The sequence below is a fragment of the Pecten maximus genome, chromosome 9 (assembly GCF_902652985.1).
Source record: "Pecten maximus chromosome 9, xPecMax1.1, whole genome shotgun sequence".
Classification (NCBI taxonomy): domain Eukaryota; kingdom Metazoa; phylum Mollusca; class Bivalvia; order Pectinida; family Pectinidae; genus Pecten; species Pecten maximus.
Window position 1 is genome coordinate 42,744,245 of NC_047023.1, and position 10,159 is coordinate 42,754,403.

The 10,159-nt window shown below is 40.4% G+C and overlaps 1 protein-coding gene across 3 annotated transcripts; it reads right to left on the minus strand.

The window, feature by feature from the left end:
- Window positions 1-2,014: 2,014 nt before the first annotated feature.
- Window positions 2,015-10,159, minus strand: LOC117334194 (leucine-rich repeat extensin-like protein 5). 3 transcript variants are annotated; one of them, XR_004534061.1, is made up of 3 exons: window positions 9,990-10,159; window positions 3,462-4,576; window positions 2,015-3,393 (listed from the first exon to the last, which is right to left on the minus strand). XR_004534061.1 is itself a non-coding variant. In XM_033893680.1 (3 exons), the coding sequence occupies exons 1-3, from the start codon at window positions 10,068-10,070 to the stop codon at window positions 3,542-3,544; spliced, it is 1,062 nt and encodes a 353-aa protein (XP_033749571.1). In that variant the 5' UTR covers window positions 10,071-10,159; the 3' UTR covers window positions 2,015-3,541. The 3 variants fall into 3 exon arrangements, 2 of the variants coding, with proteins under 2 accessions (XP_033749571.1, XP_033749570.1); XM_033893680.1 differs by having other exon boundaries at window positions 2,015-3,858; window positions 3,913-4,576; XM_033893679.1 differs by having other exon boundaries at window positions 2,015-4,576.

Sequence of the window (10,159 nt, forward strand, 5' to 3'; positions counted from 1 at the left end):
ATACTTTATTTCTATTAACCATTAAACATTGTTTCAATATATATACATGTACGCATTTTCTAAAATGTTACTATTATGTATACCAAATCATTGTCACCCTTGATGCTCTTCTCAAAAAATGATATTGTGTTGCTGTAAAACTGTATCTATAATTGATGTGTTTTCTATGTATTTCATGTACTTATAATATGCAAAATGATGAATAAAAAGATTTTAAAACTGAAAAACAAACTTTACTGAACTTTAGTTAGAATAGCTGGAAAGGTAAGTTCACATGACACGGAATCAAAAGATAACTTCAAAAAGTACGAGGGATGATTGATATGTTGTGAGCCTCGTATTGAAGGAGATACTCAATGATGTTCTATTTAAGTCCTACTATTCATTGACTATGTAGGGTCATGTACCCAAGGACTGGTCTCATTTGCTTAGTTAATATCGATGAGGTAGCACAAGATACGCGGCTTTTGCAAAATGGACACAATCGGTGAAAGAGCAGCGATCCAATATTTGTATACAAAAAGGTTAAATACCTAATTTTAAGGATATCCATAATGATATTGTAGACTATACTATATTGAAAAGATGGATGGTTTAATTTAAGCGCGGCCGACCGAGCCATGAGGATGATCCCCGTCCTGGAAGGCCTGTCAATGTTGCAACCCCAAAAATGGCCAATAAAGTTCATGATATTGTTATGACTGACAGACGAGTCACAGAAAGATATATAGCCAGTAGAGTTGGCATTTAACAGGAAAGAGTACATTCCATTCTGACCGAGGATCTTGCAATGAGACAGCGTTCGGCCCAATGGGTACAGTTGATCAGAAGTACACCAGGCGCACATTATCCATTATTGCAGATTCTGCCAACTTTCTTCAGAGATATATCACTATGGATGAAACCTGGGTCCATCATTTTACCCCAGACGCCAAACAACAATCGAAACAATGGAACCACCCTGACTCTCCTCCGCCAAGGGAGGCAAAGACTGGTTCATCAGCTGGGAAGGTGATGGCCTCGGTTTTCTGGGATGCATATGGTATTCTGCCTATAGATTAGTTCCAAAAGGGACAAACACTCAATGTCATATACTATGCTTCTCTTCTGAGGTAGTTACGGGGAAAATATTTAAATTAAGCCCGCGGAAAGCTCACTAAATGCTACTGTTCACAAGTCCGTCATTGTCATGGCTGCCATTCACGATTGTGGCTTTAAGTTGATTGAGCATCCGCTGTATTCACCTGATCTCGCTCCATCAGACTTTCATTTGTATTTCCAAAACTGAAAGCAGCTATTTCAGACACTCACTTTTAGTCCGATGATGACGTCATGCCAAGAAAAGAAGTTCTATAAAAGTGGCAGTGAGGTTCTTAAACACTGCTGGCAAAAGAGTATAGATACTGAAGAGGGTTATGTTGAAAAATAATACAATATATCCGGCAAAATTCAAATCCGTCAATATGAGGCTCACAACATATCAATCAGCCCTAGTAAATAAATGTACATTTCGACAAATCTTTCTTATTGTACTAAGTACTCACAGAAAAAAATGAAGACAACAATATGGTATCCCTGGAATCACTGACGAGTCCTAGAATTTTGTCCTTCTAAGGTAGTGATGTTAGGGATATCATACAGCTGTTTCGTCTTTCTATGGCTAGTCAGTGATGTTAGGGACATCATACAGCTGTTTCGTCCTTCTAGGGGTCGTCAGTGTTGTTAGGGACATCACACCTCTGTTTCGTCCTTCTAGGATTAACCAATGGTGCTAATGGTATATCATGCCTTGGAGGCAAGTGAGAAAACTCAAAATAGGTCGAAAGGAATGTCAATATCTGGATAAACAGGCACAATTGGCCCGTCACACAATAAATGTAATAACTTCCAATGTTGGATTTGAAAGGAACGTCAAGCACATCTGTATCTTCTTAGCCGTGTCTCTGTTCAAATAAAATAAAGGCAAACGGGATACTTATTTTTGTAACAGATGTCTAATGCTAATAGGAACCAAAACTAGAAACAAGGGGGTTCAATAAATGCGGATTACTGAGGATTATGTGAAAGTTTCATGATCATCATCATAATCTAATTAGGAAATATGGGGTTTGACATTTTTGATGTTTTTTAATTTTACCATTTTCGATTCCATTGAATCAGCTCGCACCACAGGGTGCCATGTTCAGCAACGTTCCTAAGAAAATTCCTTAACACAACATTTTCCATAGGGAAATATTATAGAATTGAAGGAGAAAATTTAAGTTATGGAACCTTTCTTATTTCGGAAATATTGACGAAACTAACCCCACTGAAATCTGATTTAAGATTAGGTAAAGGTTTGGTCTATCGTCAGATGAGATCATGGCGTTTCCATAATACATTATATCTTAAGCATTTCTCCCCCGAGCTCACCTGCTGATCTCCGTTGGTATTTAGATCTTTACTAGGAAGTACATATAGCTGATTGTTAACTCGATAATCTAAACTACGGACTAAATTCAATGTAATACACGACTTTATAATTCGTCATTTTGATAAAGGATGTTTGCCTCTATGTAACGTGGCAACTAATGACAATATATACAGTGTTAATAGTAACACACTTCATGTTGTTTTTATTGATGGTCATGTGGGAAAAGATCTTATCAATAAAATAACACGATCTTTAAAATGTTACAATACTGGTAAAGGGACTAAATACATTTACAGAAAACATTACCCCGTTAAGGTAACATGATAACGTGTTGCGATATTACGAAAACTTAAAAAACAACATTATAAAGTTAGCAATAAGTTATCAATATGAACCGGGCCTTGTTTCTCAGCACGGTCTACTTGTTGTAGTCCCAACCGTACTTCAAACATACCATATATACAATAATGTCTGTCTTAATAACAATTATCATTTTTATCATGAAACAAAATAAACAACATTACGTAATGCACGTGTATAACATGTTGTAATCGAAAACAGAAATGAAGCACATATATAACGTGTATAAGATAGTTATCATAAATTAACATCATTAACGTCTATCGGTTTATTGAATCCAGTCGGAATTCGTTAATCCGGTAATGTCCATGGCCACTGTCCGGTTATCGATTGATCCACTAATCAGCCAACACATAAATAGTTGTCCACTGTACTTGGTGGACGAGCTAACATGATGAGCATACAAACATTATCACCAATCCATTACTTCAAGGACTTCAGGTTTATCACGTTTTCACGAAACAGTTATCTTATATCCAGAAACTGTCAATAAAGTGTTGGATAAAACCGATTTGTAAAGCATCCTCTCATCATTTAGTTATGATTTGTTCAAGTTATGTTCTTCCTATTGCGATATGACCTGTTCCGATAAATAAGTCGCCTCTCTCGTCTGCTACCGATTTTTTGTGACTGGATCAAAATGTGAACATTCCAATAGATACGTTGCCCCCTCCCGTCTGCTACCGATTTTTTGTGACTGGATCAAAATGTGAACATTCCAATAGATACGTTGCCCCCTCCCGTCTGCTACCGATTTTTGTGACTGGATCAAAATGTGGACATTCCAATAGATACGTCGCCCCCTCCCGTCTTGTACCGATTTTGTTTCTGAGCTCTGTTGTGTCTAAAAAGTGCGAACACAATGATTGCCACCAGTACTAGTCCGGCCAATGAACTGAAGATGATGACCAAGTCTCGGTCATAGGGAAGGTCATCGCTGTTTGTTTCGTCATTTTTTGCCAAAGTTTTTGCCGTGCCAGTTACACCAGCAGTAGAGTGGGTGTCGTTAGAGACCGCAGTCGGCGAAGGATTACTTCCGGTAGTCGCAGATATAGCGGAAGACCGAGTAATCGGAGAATGACTCCCTGTCATTGGCGAATTTGGAGGACTCCCTGTCACTGGTGAATTTGGAGGACTCCCTGTCATTGGTGAATTTGGAGGACTCCCTGTCATTGTTGAATTTGGAGGACTCCCTGTCATTGGTGAATTTGGAGGACTCCCTGTCATTGTTGAATTTGGAGGACTCCCTGTCATTGGTGAATTTGGAGGACTCCCTGTCTTTGATGAATTTGGAGGACTCCCTGTCATTGGTGAATTTGGAGGACTCCCTGTCATTGGTGAATTTGGAGGACTCCCTGTCATTGGTGAATTTGGAGGACTCCCTGTCAGTGATGATGCTTTCACCGTCGTCGGTTGATTTGTTTGTGAGGCTGTAGGGGCTCCGGTTGGTGGCGGTGTTGACGACGGTGATCTTGTTGTTATGGTTTGTGATAGTGATGTTAGCGGTGCTTGTGTTGCCGCTGGTGTTGTTGGTGTTGTGGTTGTTGTTGGTGTTGTTGTTGGTGTTGTTGTTGGTGTTGTTGTTGGTGATGTGGTTGGTGTTGTTGGTGTTGTTGGTGCGTGTGTTGTTTGTGTTGTTGGTGCGTGTGTTGTTGGTGTTGTTGTTGTTGGTGCGTGTGTTGTTGGTGCGTGTGTTGTTGGTGTTGTGGTTGGTGTTGTGGATGGTGTTGTTGGTGCGTGTGTTGTTGGTGTTGTGGCTGGTTTTCTTGTCGATGGTTTTAATGAAGGCGTAGAATTATGAACCTGTAATGAAAAAAATACCTTAAGGATTACAAGTGGTCTGTGAGGGAAGTTCTAACATTTATATAGACAAGGACTACCAGTTGTCTGTGAGGGAAGTTCTCACATTTATATAGACAAGGACTACCAGTGGTCTGTGAGAGTTAGTCCTAACATTTATATAGACAAGGACTACCAGTGGTCTGGGAGGGTAGTCCTAACATTTATATAGATACGGACTACCAGTGGTCTGTGAGGGTTGTCCTAACATCTATATAGACAAGGACTACCAGTGATCTGTGAGGGTTGTCCTAACATCTATATAGACAAGGACTACCAGTGGTCTGTGAGGGTTGTCCTAACATCTATATAGACAAGGACTACCAGTGGTCTGTGAGGGTGTCCTAACATCTATATAGACAAGGACTACCAGTGATATGAGGATTGTCCTAACATCTATATAGACAATGACTACCAGTGGTCTGTGAGGGTAGTCCTAACATTTATATAGATAAGGACTACCATTGGTCAGTGTGGGTAGTCCTAACATCCATATATACAAGGACTACCAGTGGTCTGTGAGGGTTGTCCTAACATTTATATAGACAAGGACTACCAGTGGTCTGTGAGGGTAGTCCTAACATGTATATAGACAAGGACTACCAGTGGTCAGTGTGGGTAGTCCTAACATCCATATAGACAAGGACTACCAGTTGTCTGTGAGGGTTGTCCTAACATCTATATAGACAATGACTACCAGTGGTCTGTGAGCGTGTCCTAACATTTATATAGATAAGGACTACCAGTGGTCTGTGAGAGTTAGTCCTAACATTTATATAGACAAGGACTACCAGTGATCTGTGAGGGTAGTCCTAACATCCATAAAGACAAGGACTACCAGTGGTCAGTGTGGGTTGTCCTAACATTGATATAGATAAGGACTACCAGTGGACGACTGTGAGGGTGTCCTAACATCTATATAGACAAGGACTACCAGTGATCTGTGAGGGTAGTCCTAACATTTATATAGATAAGGACTACCAGTGGTGTGTGAGGTTTGTCCTAACATCTATATAGACAATGACTACCAGTGGTCAGTGTGGGTAGTCCTAACATTTATATAGATAAGGACTACCAGTGGTGTGTGAGGTTTGTCCTAACATTTATATAGATAAGGACTACCAGTGGTCTGTGAGGGTTGTCCTAACATTTATATTGACAACGACTACCAGTGGTCTGTCAGGGTTGTCCTAACATCTATATAGACAAGGATTACCAGTGTCTGTGAGGGTTGTCCTAACATTGATATAGATAATGACTACCAGTGGTTTGTGAGGGTTGTCCTAACATTTATATAGACAAGGACTACCAGTGGTCTCTGTGGGTTGTCCTCACATTAATATAGACAAGGATTACCAGTGGTTTGTGAGGATTGTCCTAACATTTATATTGACAACGACTATCAGTGTCTGTGAGGGTTGTCCTAACATCTATATAGACAATGACTACCAGTGGTCTGTGTGGGTAGTCCTAACATCTATATAGACAAGGACTACCAGTGGTCTGTGAGGGTGTCCTAACATTCATATAGACAAGGACTACCAGTGGTCTGTGAGGGTTATCTAACATTTATATAGACAAGGACTACCAGTTATATGTGAGGGTTGTCCTAACATTAATATAGACAAGGACTACCAGTGGTCAGTGTGGGTAGTCCTAACATCTATATAGACAAGGACTACCAGTGTCTGTGAGGGTTGTCCTAACATTTATATAGACAAGGACTACCCGTGGTCTGTGAGGGTTGTCCTAACATTCATATAGACAATGACTACCAGTGGTCAGTGTGGGTTGTCCTAACATCTATATAGACAATGACTACCAGTGGTCTGTGAGGGTTGTCTAACATCTATATAGACAAGGACTACCAGTGGTCTGTGAGGGTTGTCCTAACATTTATATAGACAATGACTACCAGTGATCAGTGTGGGTAGTCCTAACATCTATATAGACAAGGACTACCAGTGGTCTGTGAGGGTTGTCCTAACATCTATATAGACAAGGACTACCAGTTGTCTGTGAGGGTTGTCCTAACATCTATATAGACAAGGACTACCAGTTGTCTGTGAGGGTAGTCCTAAACTTTATATAGACAAGGACTACCAGTTGTCTGTGAGGGTTGTCCTAACATGTATATAGACAAGGACTACCAGTGGTCTGTGAGGGTTATCCTAACATCTATATAGACAATGACTACCAGTGGTCTGTGAGGGTAGTCCTAACATCTTTATAGACAAGGACTACCAGTGGTTTGTGAGGGTTGTCTAACATTTAATATATAGACAATGACTACCAGTGGTCTGTGAGGGTAGTCATAACATTCATAAAGATAAGGACTACCAGTTGTCTGTGAGGGTGTCCTAACATTTATATAGACAAGGACTACCAGTGGTTTGTGAGGGTTGTCCTAACATTTATATAGACAAGGACTACCAGTGGTCTGTGAGGGTTATCCTAACATTTATATAGACAAGGACTACCAGTGGTCTGTGAGGGTAGTCCTAACATATATATAGACAAGGACTACCAGTGGTCTGTGAGGGTTGTCCTAACATCTATATAGACAAGGACTACCAGTGGTCTGTGAGGGTTGTCCTAACATCTATATAGACAATGACTACCAGTGGTTTGTGAGGGTTGTCCTAACATTTATATAGACAAGGACTACCAGTGGTCTGTGAGGGTTGTCCTAACATGTATATAGACAAGGACTACCAGTGGTTTGTGAGGGTTGTCCTAACATCTATATAGATAAGGACTACCAGTGGTCTGTGAGGGTTGTCCTAACATCTTTATAGACAAGGACTACCAGTGGTCTGTGAGGGTTGTCCTAACATCTATATAGACAAGGACTACCAGTGCTGTGTGAGGGTGTCCTAACATTTATATAGACAAGGACTACCAGTGGTCTGTGTGGGTAGTCCTAACATCTATATAGACAAGGACTACCAGTGGTCTGTGAGGGTTGTCCTAACATTCATATAGACAAGGACTGCCAGTGGTCTGTGAGGGTTATCCTAACATCTATATAGACGAGGCCTACCAGTGGTCAGTGTGGGTAGTCTTAACATTTATATAGACGAGGACTACCAGTGGTCTTTGATGATTGTCCTAACATCTATATAGACGAGGACTATCAGTGTCTGTGAGGGTTGTCCTAACATTTATATAGACGAGGACTATCAGTGGTATGTGATGATTGTCCTAACATCTATATAGACAAGGACTGTCAGTGTCTGTGATGATTGTCCTAACATCTATATAGACGAGGACTATCAGTGTCTGTGAGGGTAGTCCTAACATCTATATAGACGAGGACTACCAGTGGTCTGTGATGATTGTCCTAACATCTATATAGACGAGGACTATCAGTGTCTGTGAGGGTTGTCCTAACATTTATATAGACAATGACTACCAGTGGTCTGTGGGGGTTGTCCTAACATCTATATAGACAAGGACTATCAGTGTCTGTGAGGGTTGTCCTAACATCTATATAGACAAGGACTACCAGTGCTGTGTGAGGGTGTCCTAACATGTATATAGACAATGACTACCAGTGGTCTGTGAGGGTGTCCTAACATTTATATAGACAAGGACTACCAGTGGTCTGTGAGGGTGTCCTAACATTTATATAGACAAGGACTACCAGTGATCAGTGTGGGTAGTCCTAACATCTATATAGACAAGGACTACCAGTGATCTGTGAGGGTTGTCCTAACATTTATATAGACAAGGACTACCAGTGGTCAGTGTGGGTAGTCCTAACATCTATATAGACAAGGACTACCAGTGATCTGTGAGGGTTGTCCTAACATTTATATAGACAAGGACTACCAGTGGTCAGTGTGGGTAGTCCTAACATCTATATAGACAAGGACTACCAGTTGTCTGTGAGGGTTGTCCTAACATCTATATAGACAAGGACTACCAGTGGTCTGTGAGGGTTGTCCTAACATCTATATAGACAAGGACTACCAGTTGTCTGTGAGGGTTGTCCTAACATTTATATAGACAAGGACTACCAGTGGTCAGTGTGGGTAGTCCTAACATCTATATAGACAAGGACTACCAGTTGTCTGTGAGGGTTGTCCTAACATCTATGTAGACAAGGACTACCAGTGGTCTGTGAGGGTTGTCCTAACATCTATATAGACAAGGACTACCAGTGGTCAGTGTGGGTAGTCCTAACATCTATATAGACAAGGACTACCAGTTGTCTGTGAGGGTTGTCCTAACATGTATATAGACAAGGACTACCAGTGGTTTGTGAGGGTTGTCCTAACATTTATATAGACAAGGACTACCAGTGGTCTGTGAGGGTAGTCCTAACATTTATATAGACAATGACTACCAGTTGTCTGTGAGGGTTGTCCTAACATGTATATAGACAAGGACTACCAGTGTCTGTGAGGGTTGTCCTAACATCTATATAGACAAGGACTATCAGTGTCTGTGAGGGTTGTCCTAACATCTATATAGACAAGGACTATCAGTGTCTGTGAGGGTTGTCCTAACATGTATATAGACAAGGACTATCAGTGTCTGTGAGGGTTGTCCTAACATGTATATAGACAAGGACTATCAGTGTCTGTGAGGGTTGTCCTAACATGTATATAGACAAGGACTATCAGTGTCTGTGAGGGTTGTCCTAACATGTATATAGACAAGGACTACCAGTGGTTTGTGAGGGTTGTCCTAACATTTATATAGACAAGGACTACCAGTGGTCTGTGAGGGTAGTCCTAACATTTATATAGACAATGACTACCAGTTGTCTGTGAGGGTTGTCCTAACATCTATATAGACAATGACTACCAGTGGTCTGTGAGGGTGTCCTAACATTTATATAGACAAGGACTACCAGTGGTCTGTGAGGGTTAGTCCTAACATTCTATATAGACAAGGACTATCAGTTGTCTGTGAGGGTGTCCTAACATTTATTTAGACAAGGACTACCAGTTGTCTGTGAGGGTTGTCCTAACATTTATATATACAAGCACTACTAGTGGTTCAAAAGCAGTGTCAATAATCTTTATCATGAAGAAATATCGGACATAGGTTAAGGATGACGTCATCCAATTGTTGCACACTCTGTAAATTAATGTTGAAATCCATATTTCATGTTTAAGTGATATCAATAAAGGACCGGTCGTGACCTGATATTGATAACACCACGAAGTAAAACATTCCAGAATAAACGAAAGTAAATCCCATCATTATGTATGGATGCATGGTTCCTCGCTATATTTTCATCAAAAGCAATATTAAGTTTAAGGTAGTCATACACAATAAACATATCCTACGTTCAATATCCCTGTCAAAGAAATGTTTAAAATTTAAAAAGTTAAACACTTTCTTGCAATGTTAGTATATTTACCATTGGGGTAGCTGGAGCCGAAGAAGCCAGAACGTTATGGATTACAACCAAAATACTAATAGTCCTCCAAAGTGATTTCATGGTTAGTATGATGGGGAATTTGTCCGGGTTCTGATGAGATAGTCCACGTGTGTAACGTGTAGGTATGACTTAGATCTGACTAAACTGGT